The sequence below is a fragment of the Callorhinus ursinus genome, unplaced genomic scaffold, assembly GCF_003265705.2.
Source record: "Callorhinus ursinus isolate GAN/ISIS: 27379988/994484 unplaced genomic scaffold, GSC_fseal_2.0 scaffold26, whole genome shotgun sequence".
NCBI classification, from domain to species: domain Eukaryota; kingdom Metazoa; phylum Chordata; class Mammalia; order Carnivora; family Otariidae; genus Callorhinus; species Callorhinus ursinus.
Window position 1 is genome coordinate 8,804,526 of NW_027397088.1, and position 21,876 is coordinate 8,826,401.

The window sequence follows — 21,876 nt, forward strand, 5'->3', positions numbered from 1 at the left end:
TGAGCCACCCAGGTGCCCCTGGTTTAGGCATTTTTAATACAATGAAGAATAAGGCATTTTTATACAATGAAGAGTCCTGACTTTTATGGTACATCTATTCTAATGAAGGAAGACAGGCAATAAACAAATAAATAACAAGAAAAATATCAGGTAGTTACAAGAGCTTATGGTAGGCAAAATTCTAAGATGGCCCTTAAGACCCTCACCCCTAGTGTACACACACCTTCTCTCAGTTATTCAATCAAACCATTATCTAGGTGTTACTGTATATATATTCTACAGATTTATTAAGCTCCCAAATCAGCTGACTTTAAGAAAGGGAGACTATCTTCAGTGGCCCTGGCTTAATCAGGTGAGTCCTTTAGAGTCTAGGCTCTTCCTGGCAAGCATAAGAGGGAGGGACTCCACGTGAGCGAAACTGACTTATGGTTTTGTTTTTGTTTTTCTGGTTTAAGTAATCTGTACACCCAACATGGGGCTAGAACTTAAAACCCCGAGATCAAGAGTCACATGTTCTACCAACTGAGCCAACCAGGTGCTCCCAATTTCTGGCTTTGAAGATGGAAGGGGCCACCTGCCAAGGAATGTGAATGGCCTCTAGGAATTCAGAGGGGCCCCTGGCTGACAGCAAATAAAGAAATGGGAACTTCACTGTACCATGGAAAAGAACTGGACTCTAAGCTTCAAATAAGAACAATGTCTGACCAACACCTTGATTTTAGCCTTGAGAGACTCTTAAACATAGAATCCAGCCATGCCACACCCAGACTTTATTCTCACTAAGGAATTGGTAATAATCTTCATATAGCATATTAAGGGAATCATCTCTGGATAATATTCTGTGGGTCCCAGATTATCTGTACCCCACCAAACAGTAATGATGATGATGAGAGCTAACAGCTGCTTATTCCTAGATACCAGATCACATTCTAAGATATACAGACACATGCACTGTGTGCACATGCATACCTTCAATCTTTACAACCACGCTGTCAATTAGGTATTATGCAGATTTTAAGTAAGAGTCTGTTGAACCCAGAAATGGTATCTGATGCTACAGCTCTGTCCCTCATCTTGAGGGCTCTGTGCCACTGGCTTTCTGTAGTTTTAAAAAGGATTTATGAAAAGGTTCTTTCCTTTTGGCAGGTTTAGACTTCCTGTTTGGCTGGAGTCTTCTTTGAAAATAGCACCCCAACTTACACAGACTCATGAAATTTTTGTGTGCAACACCAAGTACCATCTATCTGACAGTAGCTCGGGCACTACTGTTTAAGGCACAATGAAGCGATTACACATGTGTAAAACACCAGGAATACGAAACAGGATGGCAGGCTGGTGCCTCAGTGTTGATGCAGCATGGCACGAAATGCTGGGTGGCAGACGGTAACACCAGCAAGGTAGGGGCCTAGAGAAGGATGCTTGGATTTCATCCTGTAGACAGCAAATATTATTTAAGGGTTTTAAAAAGTAAAGTAACATCAGAGCACTCTGATGTTACTCTATTCATACTACTTTGCAACAACTATATAGTTTAAGAGGTAAACCTCAAAACTCCTGGAGGAAATTAAATCTCCAAATAAGAACAGCATTGGCAGCATGGTAAAGACTGGATTTGACTGGGGTGATGAAGCAGGCACACAAATTAGAAGGGATGGAGATTTATGAGTAATATCCAAAAGAAATGGTCACTGAAAGTGGGCATTAACCGGGTAAGGACAGTCAAGGATGAGTCTCCTATTTTAACCTGAGTACTTTGGGTGGGTGCTAATGCTCCAACTGAGAAAAAAATATAGAAAATGGATCTGGAAGACCCACACCTATCAGTCTTTAAAATCTTTTTTTCACTATACTCATTTTACTGATGAAGAAAACTGAGATCAACAGATATTAAATACTCCAGAGTAGGCACCAGCACTTGAGCCCAAGTCTCCTGCTGCCTAGTCTTAAACTCCTTCCATGAATGGTAATGCTTCTTAATGAGTTTTACTTTGCCTATTTTATGAACACATGAATGGAAATCAGAGACTTTAAAACCAGAGAAGTCCCCTTCTGTATATTAACATACTAACAACTAGGGCAGTATTTTTACAAAATAAGTTTTAAATACTCACTTCAAATTCTTTCACAAAATAACGGGTTTCACCTTGAATAACTGGTCTGTGATCTAAAAGCCTTGAATGAATTTCTCCAAGGTCTATAAAGACAAAATGAAATTCAGAGTTAATCCACGCTGGGGGGCACAATCTCTAGTATCTCTAGTTTGTTTTACTCTTCCCAATTCTCATGAATAGATGTAGGTTAAATTCTAGTTTAGACTTGGACTGAGAGGAAATCTCATCCACTGCCAGTAAAACAATGTAAGTACTTCTGAGAGCAATTTGGCAATATCTGGTAAAGCTCAAGACATGTATATCCAGCAATTTCATGCCTAGGTGTCCCAGAAAAACTCTTACACAAATGAAAGACATTTATAAATGTTCACTACAGCATGAGTGTAATGTCAAAAGAAGAAAAAAGGAAACAATCTAAATATACTTAGACAATGGAATACTATAAATCAGCAGGTAAAAATGAATACACTAGGGTTACATTTACTAACATGGATAAATCCCACAAATATAATGCTCAACAAAAAAGCAAGTTTCAGAAGGATAAAGCCATTTTATATAAACTTAAAAAATATGCAAAAGACACTTCCTGTTGGAACACATACCAAAAGCAATAAAACTAGAAAGAAATGCGTGAGAACAATAAACAGCAAAACCAAGACAGTGGTTAACTTTAAAGGGGAGGGAGAGCAATGCAATTACAGCAAGGTACCCAGTGGGCTTTGAATGTTTATTTATTAAGATGGGTGGTGAGAGTGCATTACAGGTCTCTGTACTTTTTTTTTTTTAAAGACTTTATTTATTTGACAGAGAGAGACACAGCGAGAGAGGGAACACAAGCAGGGGGAGTGGGAGAGGAAGCAGGCTTCCCGTGGAGCAGGAAGCCCGATGCGGGGCTCGATCCCAGGACCCTGGGATCACAACCTGAGCCGAAGGCAGACGCTTAACAACTGAGCCACCCAGGTGCCCCACAGGTCTCTGTACTTTTTGGTAGGTCTGAAAAAGTTAAAGTTAAGGGGAAAAGTTGTGAATTTTAAACTGTTTTTGTTAAGTCATTCTATTCATACTACTTTGCAACAACTATATAGTTTAAGAGGTAAACCTCAAAACTCCTGGAGGAAATTAAATCTCCAAATAAGAACATGTACCATTCATGTTTATTTACTAGCATAATCTGTTCCTCTAATTTTTTTATTTTTGCAGACATGCAATGAGGCAATATTTCAATTCTCTATTTAAGGAGTTTTAAAGGATACATATTGGGACGTATGCTAAGTAAAAAAATATAAAAAGAAGTATTACTTCTGCTTAAGTTCTTCAATGATTCATTACCCAGAACACTTCTGTAATTCTGTGAGAAAATAATAGTTCATTAAAAAAAAAAGTTCTATTCTGAGTTAACTTTGGGAAATAGATAAAATCAAGTTAGGTTCCTTCGCCTCAGATCTTCTGGGAGTCTGTAGTTTACTTATATGAACTATTAATGCCCAAGTGAGGGCTACAGTATGCAGAAATGTGTGGACCTTATTTGATAAGAGAACCTATGTGGCAAAGAGTATCTGCTCACATTTCAGTAAACACCAGTGTCTCTGAAACACAACTGGCCAACAGGCTGAAGTTCAAGCCTCCTAGTAGCCCACCCACCCCCCACCCCCACAGTCCTCCATGTCTGGCTCCAGCCACCCTTCCCCCCATGTTGGCAATTCTGAAGTACTTGCAGTTCTCCAAAAACATCATGCTCCTCTCGTGTCCTTGTCATAGTTCATGCTCTGGAACTCTTCCCCAATCCCTGTTCTTCCTTCAAAACTGCTCAGACATCACACTTCCTTGAAATTTTCATTGATTCTATTCAGCTTCCTCCTAGGTTTCAAGGAGTGCCCCCACTTTATGCTCCCAACGCACCAGGGGCAATTACTTCTATCATACTACTTACTATGTTGTCCTAAAATTGTATTTCTCTTCCAGGGAGTATCTCAGACACCAAATTATTTATATCATCCACAGAAGACATAGGAGTTAACATGTATTTTTCTGTGTGATGGAGAAGCCATTAAGCCTTGTTGATTTGGGGAGCCTGATATAAGGAGAACTTATGTGACCTTCGGAGAGAGAATTCAATTCTGTTTAGAAGTGGATAATGATCACTTCTAAAACCCTGACTGTGCCCCAAAATTTAAGAGAGTGAAGATCTAGGGAGAAAATACACATGACCACAGAAATTAAGCCACTAACTAGTTTTGTTATAACATTATAACAACAAAGCAAGCACATTACAATGCAGGAGTCGCAAGGACTAAAATTCTCCGAGTCTGATGGTGTAAATATAAGTTACAGATTTTCACGAAAGTTCCACCCCAACCTTATTGCACGCAAAGCATTCTTTCGTTGTTTGATATAATCTTTTGTCCTCCAAAAATTCATACTCTAATATGGGAGATGGACAAAAATCCCTTCACACAAAAGAGATGAGCACTTTAATGGAAGATCAATATGCTGCTCTGTGGCTATGAAACAAGGAGAAACAGTCAATTGTAGATCTCTCATTATCTAATAAAAGAAGTTTCTCCTCTGGCCCTGAATTTCCAGGCCTTTAATGTAATATCATATGGAACAATTTACTGCAATTTTTCTGATAACGTCCTTTGCATCACCAAACAGATGTTACTCTTCCTCACCACTTCTCAGATCCATTACCTCGTTTTCATCCCTGCTTGTCTCACTAGGATTCGAACACAGTCATACCTCTCTGTAACCCACTCTACAGAGTTCTTGTCATTTGCAGTAGTAATGTTTATAAAGTTGCCTCGAACACTGAACTAGCAAGTACTGAACTACTGTTCCTAGAGGAAATACAGGCTTAGCTTTCTTCTGCAGGCCTCTGATCTCATTTCTGTCACACCAAAATGCCATCTGTATTACACAGGCTTACCAACATCCTTGTAAAACATGCCAGTCTTAGCATTCCAAAATCTGCTCTTACAGCGTTAACAATTTCTCCTGTATTAACACTTACCAGTTATTTTTACCTGCATAACCTACTTCACCTGCAAGTCAAACATTTTTCACACTGTACCACCTATGAAAGTGTGGCCAGCCCTAGACCAGAAGGGTTTAACATTTTCCTGACCTTATCCAACCGACCATGAATTCCTTTGGCTTTCAGCTTCACAGCAATGCTGTCCACTACGCTCTCTAAATCATCTCAGGAATCCACAAATTTAGCTGCTTTCCCATCACTTCATCACACGCTATAAATGTTACTTTGGCACTTTCCAGACTGGCCTAACACACAAATTGGTGAATGCCCTTCCTTTTTCTAGATTGTTGACTAATTAACATTTACCTTGCACCAAACAGCACTCTAACTCATACCTGAAAGAAACTTCTCTAATACAGTATTTTCTCTGTAAGGCACACCACAGCTTTCTTGTGCTTAGGGAAAACTCAGCACTACACCTTGGGGATCTTTTTAAAAAGCAAAATCACCATCAAAAAGCACAAAAATGTGAAAAATATGACACTAAATAAAAAGCAAAAAGGACACTTATGGTGTAAGAGCTAAAACAAAAAGCAGAGCATTGCCTTGTTCAGTCTCAACTACAAATGTGCATGTAGGGAGATTCAAATTTTTCTCTATTCTGTGCATGTGGGAATGACTATGAAAACACCATCAGTATTGATTTTGGAGTTACAAATTCATTTTAGCAATTAGACAAATTCACTAACACCCAATGCACAAGATGAGGATCCACAGTTATCTGAGTGCTTTATTTAAAATATGAATCTAACCACATGATTCTCATACTTACTGCTGGAGAGTTTCCTGCCATTCAAGAAAAAGTCCAATTCCCTAAAAAGGCGAGAAGTCTTCTATGGTCTGATTTCTACCAAACTCCACCTCTCTCAGAGTCGCACTGTAGCAATACATGTAGCTTCCCAAACATGCCATGCCTCCACATCTTTGCTCATGCTGTTCTAAACTAAGTCCAAAATAGCCTTGCCTTCTTTTATTAACTGCTAACACTTGACTCCTCAAGACTCAGATCAGACACTACAGTGTCCAGGAAGCCCTCCCTGTTTCCCAGTTCTTACTTCTTAACACCCAAACCATGGGCCAGAAACCCTTAAAGACCCAGGGCACAAGTCCTGAAATCATTTATTATGTTTCCCTTTCACTAGACTCTGGCAATAAAATTCAACAATGATCTGTTCACAACCGATGGTCTTTAAATAAGAATGAACTAAAAATAGATTTTCAGAATGAAAAGAGTGAATGGTTCCATAAAAAAAAGTCAAGGAAATTCTGGACATATTTTTTAATTAAAACTCAATTTTCAATTAACTTGAAAAACTTTCCTTGAATTACCTTTAAAAAATAATATATGAAAATTAAAAAAAACCAAAACCTATGCATCAAGGGATACAATCAACAGGGTGAAAAGGCAACCCATGCAATGGAAGAAAATATATGCAAATCATCCATGAGCAAGGGGGTTAATATCCAGACTATATAGAGAACTACAACTCAACAACAAAAAACAACCTGATTGAAAAATGGGCAAAGGACTTGAATAGACATTTTTCCAAAGAAGATATACAAATGGTCAATAAGCACATAAAAAGATGCTCAACATCACTGATCATTAGGAAAATGCAAATTAAAACTGCAAGACAGGACTTCATACCCATTAAAGAGGGCCACTGCCAAAGACACAAAATAACAAGTGTTGGTGAGGATGCGTAGAATTGGAGCCCTTGTGCACTGTGAGTGAGACTGTAAAAATAGTGCAGCCACTACAGAAGACTGTATGGTGACTGCTCAAAAAAAATAAAAATGGAATTATCATTTGATCCAGCAATTCCAGTTCTGGGTACACATACACTCAAAAGAACTGAAAGCAAGGACTCAAACAGATATTTGCATACCTATGGTCACAGCAGCATTACTCACAATAACCAAAAAGGTGGGAGCAACCCAAGGGTCCATTCAGAGAGGAATGGCTACATAAAATGTGGTCTATACATACAGTGGAATATTATTTAGCTTTTACAAGGAAGGAAATTCTGACACATGCTACCACATGGATAAACCTTGGGGACATTATACACAGTGAAATAAGCCAGTCACAGAAGGGCAAATACTTTATGATTTCATGTGTATGAATTACCTAGAGTAGCCACATACAGATACAGAAAGTAGAACGGTGGTTGCTGGGGACTAGAGGGAGGGGGAGATGGGGAGTTAGTGTTTCACTGGTACAATGGGTTTCAGTTTGGGAGGATGAAAAGTTCTGGGGATGGATGGTGGTGATGGCTGCACAATAATGTGGAGGTAGTAATGCCACTGAACTGTACACTTAGAAATGGTGAAGATAAATTTTATGTTACCTGTATTTCACGGCAATTAAAAACATTTTTAAGTAGTTCACTTAGCACATATAAACATTTATACTTTAGCCCCGACACTCACGCACCACTCCCACACCCCTAATCAGATTTTTACAACCTAAAGTCTAGAAAAATAGCCAACCCACAGCCAGCTGTGCTGAGCGGTCTACAGTCCTGACAGGTAAGGTCAAAATGAAAGAGGCAGCAACCAAAGGACGTCATTCTCTTGGTAGTGAAGGACTCTGGCATCCTACGAGGGCTTCCACGCTGCAAGATGCTAGGACAGACAGGGTCAGCATAGGATTAAGAATGGATACGGACTGGGGCGCCTGGGTGGCTCAGATGGTTAAGCTGCCTTCGGCTCAGGTCATGATCCCGAGGTCCTGGGATCGAGTCCCGCATCGGGCTCCCTGCTCCTTGGGAGCCTGCTTCTCCCTCTGCCTGTCTCTGTCTCTGTCTCTGTCTCTGTCTCTCTCTCCCCCCCCCCCCGTCTCTCATGAATAAATAGGTAAAATCTTTAAAAAAAAAAAAAATGGATACGGACTGAGGATGAGAAATTCCGTACCTAACCGGCAAAGATCCTGCTACACGAAAATAGGGTTGTTGCGAGCTTTGGGAGTCGAGTATTCAGGTTCTGTGAGAATCCGGGATGTACCCTTCTCAAAGCGCAAAGCAGGGAAGACAAATGGACATCTCTACACGTGTATGGCGCTTTCATGTTTTAAGACGCTTTCATGTATGTTATCTCACTTATTCCTTGCATGACCCAGGAGCAGACAAGGACAGAGTAGGTCAAGCAGACCACCCAAAGTCACCCAACTCCTAAGCGACCTACCGGGGGGGCGCAGGCCCTACCCGACACCCAAGCTCCATGCCTCCCTAAGCGTTATAGGACCGTCGTGAGGCAGCGTCCAAAGCAGCTCCGCGCTCAAAGGTCCCCTGCAAGGGAAAGGGGAGAAGGGGCGGGGCCCAAGACGCACATCCGCGGCTTTTTTGAAAAAGTAAGAGGGACTGGGTTGGTTGGTTGTTACTGGGAGGCATCTGGCGTAGGAAACCAGGCGGGCTCTGGCCGCTACTCCCCCAACTTCCCACGAATGCGAGGCCGCGCGGGAGCTGGGAGGCGCCCTGGAGAGCGGCCCTGGGTCAGAGGGCGCCGCTTGGGAGGTGGAGTAGCGCCGGGCTCCACCACAGCGATAGCCCTACCACTCCGTACCCTTGATAATGAGATGCGCTGGCGAGCCCGCGGTCCCCAGCGAATCCTTCTTCTTGTCGCCGCCGCCCGGGGTGGCCTCACAACCCACAGGGGTCTCCGTCTCTCCGCCACTCATCGCGACCTGCTCCGCCCACCCGCCTCCGCGTTGCGCCTGCGCAGACCTGCGTTGCCCGCCTTCCGGGCGTGGGTTTAGGGCGTCATCAAAGGGCGTAGGGAAAGCTGAGTCTACCCAGCGGGCAATTGCGTTAGTGTAGCCAGAGATGGGGACTTCAAGAAGCAGATGCCGCCATGCTGGGTTAGGGCAAATGCGGCCGGAATTGGAACGTTGGTGTGAAATTCAGTCGTTTCTCCTTAAACTCGCTGGAATTTATTCTGGTTTAGGGAGGATGGGAGAGAGGAGATACAGTCGCAGAATAATATTAATAGTAGTAGAAGTATATTATCTCTGTTATTACCTACCACCAATATGTTATAAAGCATTTTGAGGGGCATTGCCGCGTTTAGTCATCATAGCAACTCAGGGAAACGGTTTTACCATTTCTTTCTAACAAATGAAACAGGGTTAAAGTAATTTGCCCAAATCACTTAGGCTCATTCGTGCCCATGTGAAGAAAAAACAAATTTGTTCTTGGTATTTGTATGTACAAAATTTCAACTGGTTGTTATATGGTCTAAGATAAAATACATGTAATTACGGAAGGGGCCGGTTTGCTAGGCAGCTTTGAATTGTGGTCATGAAATGTCAACTTTGGAGCTGCATGTATCTAATTGCTGCGGTTTGTTAAACTCCATAAAGTTCATCTTGTAATCTCAACAAGTCTTCACGTTTGTTCAAAGTACAGACAACGTGCAGCTTTGCAATGGCTCCTTCACCTCCTATGTTCATCCAGTGGTTCTTTCTAAGAATCACCTAGTCTCCCCCTGTCTCTTTCTGTACAGCCCTTACCCTCCAGGGTATTGCAGTCTAGTGCTGAAGATGGAACATAAGCCAACGTTTAGAATATGAAGCCTATAAATGATAGCATTGAGGAAGGTACAGTACACATGTGGGACACCTGGGGGTGGGAGGTGGCCAGGAAAGACTTCCCAGAGGAGGCACCTATTTGTCCTCAGAACCGAAATGAAGAGAGGTTGATCAGGTTGGGTGAGAAGAAGATGGAAATTGGGGTTTTCTAGCGAAGGAAATAACAAGCCCAAAGGCAAAGAGGCATAAAATAGATGAATTAACACATGAAATGTACTCTTGATTAACTGCAAGTTATTGAGTCTGATTTGTAAGCTTTCTAGTCTCAATTCCATTCCCTCAGCTTTAGCATCAACCTCTAGAAAATGTAATTATTTTTAAAGCCTTCATTATTCTCCCCACTTCTAAGTACTTTTCTTTTTCAAGTTTTCTTCTGCACCTGCAAGCTAAATTTCCTTTCAGCTTGTCTTCTCAGTGTCTTTGAAATACTGAAAAATCTGAAAAGGCTCCCTATAATACAGTGAGGTTAATGCTTCTTCCACATTAATGTGGCTATTAAGTATGCAGATTCCGGGTTCTACATTCAAAAATTTTGTTTCAGTAGTTGTGGGGTAGCAGCTATCTCCCCCTACCCAACTGCTGATTGACTATAAGTGATAGAAGAATTTTGGTACAGTAGTAGTTAAGACTTTGGAACCAGACAGAACTGGGTTGAAATTCTGGCTCTGCCTCTTGCCTGCAGTTCCTTAGCTGTAAAAATGGCAATAAAATATCCATTTATAAGATTTTGATGATTAAAGAAGATAATACCCATAAAACGCTTAGTACAATTCTTGGCGCATAGCAAATGCTCAATAAATGTTATTATGACTCCTATAACCTCCTCTATCTCCTTTTAAAGCCCTGCATAATCTGTTCTCATTCTTCCAATCCACATTTATCACCCACCACTAAAATATCCTGTACTTTTTTAGCACTTTACAATTTATAAAACGCTATCACATATCATATGACATGTCTTTTCTCATGAATCTAGTTGAGGTAGCTATTAAAATACCCACTTTGATGAGTAAACTGAGGGTCAGAGAACATGCTAGAGTATCCAAAGGTGACTGCAGTGATTCCTTCCCTCCGTGTGTACACATGCAACATGTTGCTCAGATAGAGTTGGTCTCCCCTCCCCTCGAAACTTTGTGACTTGCTTGGATAGATAGAACATGGTGGAAAAAATGTTGGGCCGGTGTTGGGCCTTGAGACACCTGGCGGTTTCTACTTTTGCTCTCTTGTCAGGAAGTCCAGGCTGTCCTGCTGTAGGAAGGCCGTCATGTGGAGAAGCACTGGAAGATGAGACATCACGTGTAGAGAGAGGCTATGTGGGTGAGAACTGAGCCAGCAAGCAGTCAGCATGAGGCCACAGATGTGTGAGGGAGTCATTCTCAGCTCTTTTCATCCCAGCCATCAACCTTTTTGAACGCAGTCGCATGAACTGCTGTGGAGCTAATAACGCCACACAAGCCCGAAAACTGCCTACTCCTGATAAGGGAACTCTGTGTCCTAAGATGGCCGACCGACCCAGCAAGGGAGTCCCAGCCCCTGCTCCAGGGCTCTTCCGGGTTCTTCTCCCTGCCCAGCTTCCCACACATGCCAAGACTGCCTAGTATGCGGAAGTAGAAGTGTATAAATTACCCCCTTTGTGCTTGTGGCTCAGACCTTTGGAGACCACTCTCCTCTGAGCCCGTGGGCATTAAATAAACCTCCTATCCTCCAAGATCTCTGAGTGCTGCTTGGTTCTTCCCACAGGCGATCCAATCCAGGTTCCATAACACTCCAACCACAGTATTGTGAGAAATAATGAATTTTGTGGGGGGGGAAATAATACATTGGTAACAAATAGTAAAATTTTGAGAAATAATAAATAAATTCACTAAATGGTCTCTGTTTCAATTATGCCCATCTCTCCTAGACAGGATTTACGATGGGTTACAATGATCCCTATACTCCCATGAGATGGCTCGTGGCTATCAGATAGCAGAACCGTCGTCAGAACTCTGGTCTTTAGACTACAAGGCTGGTGCATTTCAATGTAGCAAAGCCCGGTCAGCTAGGGGGGTCTTTCCACTGTGCCATGACTGTGCCAGGCATATTTCTGCTGCTTCTCTTTAGACATTCCCTTCCTGGAATGCTTTTCTTGCCCTTTCTGCCTATTCAATTCAGTAAACTTTATTGATGTTGTATAATAAAGAATTGGGCTGATCTTTATTCCTGATTCCTTGGAGATAACCTCTAAATCTTTGGAATATCTCAAATATCTCAATTGATAGCAGTGTCTTTGTTATTCATGGTGGCCTGAGTTTATGCTAACGAGGTCACTCCCAAGGGCCCTTAGATGGTTTCAGGATGGGAGCTGGCCATGCTTGAAGACCAACGTCTGATTAGAGGGTTGGGGCTTTGAGCCATGAAATAACACTGACCTCTGGGGAGCAGAGGGGGACTGGGGACTGAGTTCAGTCACATGGCCAATAATTCAAGCATCCATGCCTAAGTAATAAAACTCCAATAAAACCTCCTGGACACAGAGGCTCCAGTGAGCTTCCCAGTTGGTAATCTCCCACTGATGTATCTAGAGGATGGGGCGTACTGAGGATACAGAAGCTTCATGTTTGGGACCTTCCCAGATCTCACCCCATGCATGTACTCATTTGGCTGGTCCTGATTTGTATCCCTTACAATAGAACTATAATCATAAGTACAGTACTTCCCTGAGTTCTATGAACCATTCTAATGAATTACTGAACCCGAGGGGGTAGGGTGGGAACCTCCAAAATTTGTAGACAGCTGGCCAGAAACACGGGTGTCTTAGGAACCTGGAGCTTGTGCCTGGTGTCTAAAGTGAGGGCAGTCTTGTAGAGAATGGTGTCTGTTACCTGTGGGGTCTAAGCTAATTCCTGTAATCGGTGTCAGAATTGTGTTGCAACTGAACAAATACCTACACGGCACCCATGATACGCCAGATAATGTCATAAGTGCTCACACATATTAATTCATCTAACCCTCATGTCAGTCCTTTGAAGTAGGTATTATTGTTATTATTATCCTCATTGTACGGATGAGGAGGCTGAAGCACAGAGAGGTTAAATGACTGTGCGACTTGCAATGTGGCAGAAACAGTCTTGGTCCCTGTGCGTGTGTCTACCTGTAGATGGTGGGTGAGGAGAGAGTGGGGAAGGGAGACTGGGAAGGAGGGAAGAGAGAAGTCATTCTACCTCTAAAAGGACATATGGGCTGTAAATTTTTTTCATTCAAACACATTTAACAAGCGTGTAGTGAGCACTTTCTATGTACCAAGTGCAGCGCTAGGAGCTGAGATACAGGGGTGAGCAAGACTGCTCAGCCTTTTCCTTCTCTCAGTGAGTGTATAGTCTACCAGAGGGAACAATATTAAATCACTATACAATTACTCTTCTTCAGTTCTGTTGCTTATAGTCTGCAGATACATGTTCTAGCTGTTTGATTGTTCTGTTCTGTATATCACTGAGTTATGTTGTTGTCTGGAATGCTTAGGTCCGTAGCAAAAAGTCAGAAAAGAGTCACACGAGCAGTGCTGTTGCATCATGCACCTCAGCGAGGGTTAGGGCTTCTATGAGCATGTCCTTGGACTCTATGTCATCTTGCCAAAGGTCTTGTGTGATCTCTTGTCTGGATCCATGAGATTTTTCTGTATTCTTAAATGAAACTTTGAGATAATTACAGATTCTCACACAGTTGCAAGAAATAATAGAGAGATTCCTTGTATATTTCACCTCCTTTTCCTCCAGTGGTAACATTTTGCAACTGTTAAAATCACAACCAGGATATTGACATCAATACAATCCATGGATCTTATCCACCTTTCCCATTTTACTTGTATTCATGGTGTGTGTATGTGTGTGTGTGTGTTTGGCTCTATACAATTTTTAAAATATTTATTTATTTATTAACGGGGGCAGGGGGAGAGGGAGAGGGAGAGAATCCCAAGCAGACTCTCTGCTGAGCGCTGAGCTCCGTGTGGGGCTCAATCTCACCACCCTGAGACCATGACCCCCTGACCTGAGCTGAAACCAAGAGTCAGATGCTCAACGGACTGAGCCCCTCTGACGCCCCTGGCTCTGTACAATTTTAGGTTGTAGGTTCATGTATCCATCATCACAGTCAACATATTGAACAGTTTCAAAGCCATAACGATCCCCCTGGATGCCTTTTTGTAATCACACCTACTTTCCTCTCTGTCCCCATCCCAACCCGTGGCAACCTATAATATATTCTCCATTTCTAAAATTTGGTCTTTTAAAAAAGTATTACAGGGCGCCTGGGTGGCTCAGTTGGTTAAGCGACTGCCTTCGGCTCAGGTCATGATCCTGGAGTCCCGGGATCGAGTCCCACGTCGGGCTCCCTGCTCAGCAGGGAGTCTGCTTCTCCCTCTGACCCTCTTCCCTCTCGTGCTCTCTATCTCTCATTCTCTCTCTCTCAAATAAATAAATAAAATCTTTAAAAAAAAATTTAAAAAAAAGTATTACATGCATGGAATCATACACTAACTACTTCTGTGTTTTAAGAATAGCTGTTCTCACCATCATCTTATACCTACAAGATCATTTTCCAGAGACTCAATATCAGACACTTTTCAACCATGGAATTGTAAAGGGATTTTTCCAATTATTGTGCTTTTTGAGAGTTAAGACTTCTAAATCATGGAAATAATATTAATTTAGTAGGAGTAAAGTTCTTACTTCAGGGTAATAATTGCTACATCCATATTGAAGCTTATGAAAATTAGAAAATAGAAATAAAATGAGCACTTAATTATATACATACAGAGAACAAAATTGAAATTCATTCCTTGGTATAAGTTCATCAAGGATAAGCATAACTGGGGGAAGGGACTTCCTAAATTTATTTTGCTTTTTATCTTATCTGCTTCCTGAGATTTCCTCTGGCACATTTTCTGTTGACATTACTGTTATCCCCTTTTGTCTAACCTATTTTTGAAGCAGATGAAAAAAATTAAAAATGGAAGAAACTAATGAAAGCAAAGGAGAGAAAAAGACTAGAGGGTCTTTGGGGGTTAGATGGTAAATATTTCTACATATTAATCTCATGAAGTTTTGGGAATGCACCGGGCACACTAGACTTGAGATTTTGGTGGAAGTAGCATGTTGTGCTTTGAGATCAGCTGTCTTCCAGGTGGCAACCACTCAACAGTCCTGTCCTCAATCCTTCTTCTTACCCCTACAAATGCTTCTGTTGTAGTTACACCACTTGGAGAACATGAGGCACCCAACTGCAGGGCCACCACAAAGAGGACCTGTGTTCCTGTGATGGGGCTGACTAATCAAAACGTAGAGAGCTCCATCCCCCCACTGGTCACACCTTCAGAAAATGTCACAAAAGTACCAGCTGTTGAGTGATACAGCTACTCTATGCCTGATTGTCACCCCAGCTTTGGACAGGTGTACTACAATGGTCCTCGTGGTGTGGTCACCACACTGGACCTATCAAATCACATAAACTCAGATTGGAGCTTAGCAACGTGTGTTTTGAGAAGTGCTAGGTGATTTACCACGCACACTAAAGTCTGAGAACCCCTGCTTTAGTGTGATATCTGTTACGCATTCCCCAAACTTCTGACAATGATAGTCAATTCTAGAGTTCTTTTATCCAAGTGAACAGGGCTCAAGTCAAATGCTGAAAGCAGTCAGAAACTACAGAGCTGATGAGACCAGCCAGAGGGTTAAAAATCTCTAAGTGACTTTAAGATAAGTGTGTGTGTGTAGAAGGTCAGGAACAATGAGACAGTAGGGGAAGGATAACCTACATTACGTGAACAGACTGGTTTGGTTCATGGACTGCACCAAAGAAACTTTGGAATTGGTAATCCGATAACTGGAAGTTTGTGGTCTTGGTCACAGCAAGCCTCTAAGGCCTTGTTGTTCAGAGCTATGCCTTGTCAAATTAGTTGTGTGGCTACTGTATTTCAAGCTTAATTTGGACAGACAGGCCTGCCAGGCACAAATTTCTCAGGCAGATGATGTTAAGGGGGAAAAAAAGTATCCCCTGCAAGACCGTTAGGACAGATGACACTCAGCAGGAATGGCAAGCCAAATCTGCAGGATCCATAATACAATTGGCTAGCCCTAGGGACCCAGTCTCTTTGAAGTGGAAGAGACAGCACGCATGAGCCATCACATTAACTCACCAGGCTGGAAAAGATGCAAAGCCTTCATCCTCCCCACAAAGAAAGTTTAAAAGATTAAAATATTCCTAAAGGAATCACGATAATGGAAGCAGAAATCCTTGAGACATAATAGCAAAGATATTCAAGATCTCAAATTCTCCTGACTTCCTGTCTACCTTTTTGGGCCTCTCTCGTAAGTGAAAGATGAGTTTTGCTAGATTAGGTAGCAGGTGGAATTAGTTTTATTCACCAGCAGTATTGGGAATAAAGGCAGAGCCTGCAGGAATGTGGGCTCCAGCAACAAGTAATCATTATTGCAAAATCAAATTCCCCATCTCATCTCTGATATGCCTGTATGTAACCCTAGAGCTGGGCTTCAAAGTGTTATAAATTCAGCATATAAGACATGGAGCAGTGGGATATAGAGCCCCTTGTGTATCTAAAAGCTCTGGCTCTGGCCAGCAAGACAGATATATGATGGTAACTTTCTCCCCATTGCTTTTGCAATAAAATTCACCCAGAGCTCCAGGAAGTTAGGAATGTAATTCAGCTTCAATAAATCAAGACTAAAATTAAGATGGCCATATATGTAGCAGCCTGCTCAGGTGTATGAAGAATTTGAAACTTAGTGCCCTGGTAATAGGTAGGAGCAGATAATCTAATTATGGAAAAAAGAAGAAATATTGCTCTCTGGGGTAAAAAGCTAAATGCTCTAATCCATTAAACCACCACATCTCTGCCAAAGCTAGATTAATATTAAAGTTCATGTAACGTCTGACTTTTTTTTTTAAAGGAATGAAGTCAAATGAAAAAAATATATAAGTGAAAAAGCTATACTTCACAATAATTCTAATTTGCCTTCTTGTCAAATAGTTGCGTATTTGATCTTCCAGTGTGATGCATCTGTACCTGATTATAATAGAGTTCCATTCTTTCCCAACAATAGATCTGCTTAAATTTTTATCAACACATCCTGAGGTTTTTCTGGAAGGACTTTCAGCCGGGCTCTAATGTGATGCCCTGCAGTAGGTGAAACTCCCATTCATTCTGCTCCTACCTTCCTGCCTTCATCCTTGCAGGAGACCTTATGTGCATATCACTGACCATGCTTAACTATGGCTTCAGATTTAACTGGGTGGAGCCATTGGAGGACCTACTCCCTGTTTAATAGGGAGTAAGTAAAAATGAGAATGCCCACATATCTGTTTAAAACCTCAGTCCAACCAACGTGGATACTCCCGGGAGGTCACTCTCCCCGGGCTCCGTCCAGGTGGTGTACGGGAGCATAGGGCTCTGCCCCGTGATGTACAGTCCCTTTCCACGACGTTGGAGATGAAGCCGGGCCTTGAGTCTGTGCCTGCGTATTCCTACAGCTTCTCAGAATCCTCTGGACGATGACTGAGGAGATAAACCATGCAGGAAACAGCTCCCTCTATCTGGATCTAGGTTGATTGGAAAGAAAAACCTTTTCTCCCTTCCAAGTACTACTGGATTAAGCTCTTGCCTACCTTATTTTGCAGTGATCACGCAGGATTCCAAGTAAATTTGATTTGAGGAGGGAAGAGGAGCCTCACCAATCATTGGCAGTTAACACTTACCCTTTTTGGGTCCTTTATTTGGCAGGGAGGGTTGGCAAAATGAATGATAAATGCTGTTTTTATAAGATAAGCCTGGAGGTTTGGAAACTTGGGCACATTTGACCTCTTTAAAACTGAATACTAAATTTGGGGAACAAGTTGAATGTTCCATAGGACAGGTGCCCATTGAAATTTAAGGAATGCGGACAGCACTGAATATAGGCATGTCTTAACAGTCTGGTCTTTGACCCACAAAGCCCAAAGATTCCCGAATGCCTGTGAGGAGAAAACTTCAGGAAGCTGAGATGCTACTTGGCCTTTTCTACTGTTCTCAAGTAAACTGGGTTTTCTAACTACATAACTGAATGGAAAACAGAAGCCTATCAGATCCTAAGTGTCTTATTAAAGATCCAGGCCTGGGTGGCTCAGTTGTTAAGCATCTGCCTTCGGCTCAGGTCATGATCCCAGGGTCCTGGGATCGAGCCCCGCATCGGGCTCCCTGCTCGGCGGGAAGCCTGCTTCTCCGTCTCCCACTCCCCCTGCTTGTGTTCCCTCTCTCGCTCTCTCTCTGTCAAATACGTAAATAAAATCTTTAAAAAAAAATTCAGGTCTGTTTATAATGTATTTATGAATTATAATAAAGATGGCTGCATAAAAAAAATAAAACCTCAGTTCAATAATCTTATTGCTGAGTCTGGATGGGGAGGGAGTGGCGTTTCAACCAGAAAGCCAGGTGATTATGTCATTCTCGAAGCTATGTTACTTTTTTTTACCATATTGCGACAGCAGCTACTTGAGATTTAAAACCATACAACTTCATAAAATACTTCATGACATCTTGTGCTTTGGATATAATAACTGTGTCTAAAGGCATAAAAAAAAAATCTTTAAAGGCAAATGACCTTTTGATATTGGCTCCAGCCCTGTTATTCCGCTTTGTTTTAAAACTAGTGTTCATTTCAATGAATGAAAATTTCATGGAATCTGGACTGATGAATGTTCCTTCTCTATTTGAAATTTTTTATCTGTTCTTGAAAGTTGCATGTGAAATAAGGAGACAGGGCCATGTATCTACTCAGGGCAGTCAAATCAACCCGTGTATAATATGGTGACAGATTATGTCCTCTGCCTCTGAAATTGTCCAATTCCCATTCACTCCAGCCATGGTTTAACTGAGGTGTTGGTTAGCATGTGGGCTGGTCTATGCCCTCATCCTAACTCCTCAATTAATTAATGTGAGATAATTTGAATGTGTAGTGCCTGGTACAGAGCCTGCAACAGAGCAGGCATTCAGTAAATGGTATCTGATTGTTTTTACTTACTTTCAAGCAATGCTGAGTGGCAGCAGCCTCCCAAAGAAACTTTACGTGCTGTTTCAGAAATTTGGTCACAGACCATTAGATTGTAAATGTGAGCAATGTCATTGTCATCCTCAGGGACAAGCAGTTTCTGATACATAGTAGGTTCTAAATAAATATTTGAGGGATTATTGAATGATCAGTGATGCAGACTTCTGAGAATCACAGAAAGAAGATGGTTATAAAGGGGCATTCACTTTTCAGAAGAAATAGCATGCACAAAGATTGCCCCACTTTTGAGTCATCTCACTGTTCTTTTAGAAAACAAAACAATGAATAGAACAGTCCCTTTTTCTGAACAGCTTGAAAGATGTGAGGACCAGAGATTTTTAAATTGGTAAGTCATAAGACAAATTCATGTTTTACCAAAATCATGAGATGTTCTGCCCAATTGTGTTATCTCAGATGGGCTCATGCTGCACAGGTGCCTCAGGGACAGCAAAAGGGGACTTAAGAATTAGTTTAAGGATTTGAGTTTATAAAATTGTGGGTTATGATTTTACGATCTTCCATAGCAGTACTGATCACTTTTTGTGTGCTACACATCGCACTAAGTAATTTTTATATGTTCTCATTGCAAATTAAATCATGAGATCAGAAATTTTTACCTCTATTTCATAAGAGGGATTTCATGTACACTGAACTCTTCAAGGTCTCCTAATATATGGTGAGGCTGATGGATTCCACTGCTTAAAAAAAAAATGCTTTACCTAGCTGTAATTCACATATCACAGTTTAGTCATTTAAAGTGTGTAAGTCATTTATTCTTGAAGTTATGTACTCATTTGTTTTATCCAATGCTTAGGGCAGCTTTTTTCCTGAGGTTGGTAATAACTAATTTCTCAAACTGATTTAAGCAGAACCTTACTGGTACACAGGTAGTCTACAGGTTAAGTTTGAGTCAAACTTTTGTCTGAATCCCAGCTCCTTGATAATGATTGTGTGATCTTGCCCAAGTTCCTTAACCAATATGTACCTCAGTTTCATTAGTTGCAAAAAAAGGGTCATAATTAAAGGAGTGAATTCCCTCACAATACTTAGAATGCTGCCTGATACATACTAAATGCTCAATAAATGTTACTTACGTATTGTTGTTATTAAAAGCATGGGGCGCCTGGGTGGCTGAGTCGTTAAGCGTCTGCCTTCGGCTCAGGTCATGATCCCAGGGTCCTGGGATTGAGCCCCGTGTCGGGCTCCCTGCTCAGTGGGAAGCCTGCTTCTCCCTCTCCCACTCCCCCGGCTTGTGTTCCCTCTCTCGCTGTCACTCTATGTCAAATGGATAAAATCTTAAAAAAAAAAGCACAACAGATCCTCCTGGTAGCTCATGAGTATTGCAGAATTCTGAAACAGCTTCTGAATCATGGAAATTGTGGTCAGTGAAAAGTATTTACTGTATTCTAATTCTTTACAAATTGACGATCCATGGAGTGTCAACAATTTACTAATAAAAATTCTTTTACAAATTATTTGGCATTCAGAAGATATTTTCCCATTTAAATACTACTTACTGTGAGAGACACCTAGCTGACTACCTAGTATCCCATTTTTCCTTCTTCATCATTGACAGAGCTCCAATTTTATTCTGGATGACTTCTCAGTTGGGAGAAGTCTTTTTGCCCTTCCTCTCTTCCTCCTCTGGATCTTGATCACGGAGCTGATGTCTGGGGCTCTGGTAGCTGTTTTGGGCTTTAAATTGAACTTGAGAAAGAAAAACGACTCATTCAGTATGGAGAAGCAGAAAGATGGGAGCTGGACGCCTCATACCAATTGTGGACTGTCTTCTTTCATATGAGAGGAAAACAAACCACTTTAATGTTACTTGGTTTTTCTGCCACTTGACAGCTGTACCTAATTGCAATTCACCCTTACACTTTCCTTGGTCATTGCAAAATGGACTTAAAAGAATACTCTATTCTTTCAACAAACATGCTGAGCATCTGTTGTTGCATGCCAGTCATTGTTTTGAGGGCTGAATATGTAAGGGAAGAGTCTCTGTGCTCAAGGAATTAACAGCCTGGTAGAAGAGACAAATAATCCTAATAGTACAATGATGTCAAGTGCCAAGCTCAAGGGTAGGAGATGGGTTGGTCAGGAAAGACCTGACTTTTAGGAGGACATGACATAGTTCAATAGTGAAGAGTGTCAAGTGAGAAAGGAAGGACATTTCTGGCATAGAAATACCTGACAGAAACGACCCATGATGCACGGCAACATTTCTACAAGGAAATGAATTGTTTCTGTTTTAGGTGCTGAGAACATTACCTAACCTTTGCTTACAGGAGCCAGGTCTTTACATTTCTGCCACACCTTCATCCTCTAAGATCCAAGTTAGTGACAGGCAGTCCTGGCACATAATAGCACTGGGCAATACGTGTGGAAGCAATGCTGCGCACTTGCATAAAGAATTGACTAGCAGATGTCATATCCTACCCTTTCCTCATAGCTGACCTAACCTGAAGGGAAAGGAAGAAACGGCTGGAAAGGAAAAGCTGGGTAGCCCATCTCTCCTCTATCCTGCCTGTCCTGCCCGTCGTGCTTATTTCCCCCAGCAGTCCTGGGGCAGAGGGAGAAGTGTTAGGGGAAGGAGGAATTTGCAGCAGTGGAATAGGACATGGAATGTTTGTAGCAGACCTTGCTGGGGCAGTGGTTTGCAAGAAAAGTCACAGACTGGGTCTGCCTCTGTGACACACATACTAACTCCCAAGACTGGACTCTTCTAGTCTCAGTGTGCAAATACAAGTTTCTAGTTTCTAATTTAAAGACTGTGTTATATAATTAAAAAAAGATGCTTCCAAGGGCAATGAAATGTGAGATCTAATCCTACAAAAATTGTCCTATTACAAAATAATCACATACAGTTAGCTTCTAAAATCTGACTTAGTAACATGAAGGACAAAAATGGGGTGGAGCGGCTCTTACAGAGGAAACTTTACTGATAGACATGGGCTCTATACTAGGCTTTTTCCATATGTATTATCTCATTTAATCCTCGTAATTTAAGAGTTAGCTTTATTTTTACAGATTAAGGAAACATGGTTAACTGATTTGCTCAAGGTC

General features: G+C 41.6%; 1 protein-coding gene and 1 non-coding gene across 4 annotated transcripts in view; one reads left to right on the forward strand and one right to left on the reverse strand.

The window, feature by feature from the left end:
* The window catches only part of BLOC1S5 (biogenesis of lysosomal organelles complex 1 subunit 5), a 54,814-nt gene extending 45,954 nt beyond the window's left edge, over nt 1-8,860 (reverse strand). For all 3 annotated transcript variants that reach the window (XM_025891226.2, XM_025891225.2, XM_025891224.2), the window contains exons 1-2: nt 8,710-8,860; nt 2,112-2,194 (exon numbers count right to left, since the gene is read on the reverse strand). In XM_025891226.2, the coding sequence (XP_025747011.1) occupies nt 2,112-2,194; nt 8,710-8,824 (198 nt within the window). In that variant the 5' untranslated portion in view covers nt 8,825-8,860. The remainder of the gene's footprint in view (nt 1-2,111; nt 2,195-8,709) is intronic.
* An 8,247-nt stretch (nt 8,861-17,107) lies between these two features.
* On the forward strand, nt 17,108-17,312 carry LOC112838432 (small nucleolar RNA SNORA73 family). Its single transcript, XR_003211989.2, has one exon. It is a non-coding gene; the product is annotated as a small nucleolar RNA SNORA73 family (small nucleolar RNA).
* The last annotated feature ends 4,564 nt before the right edge of the window (nt 17,313-21,876 follow it).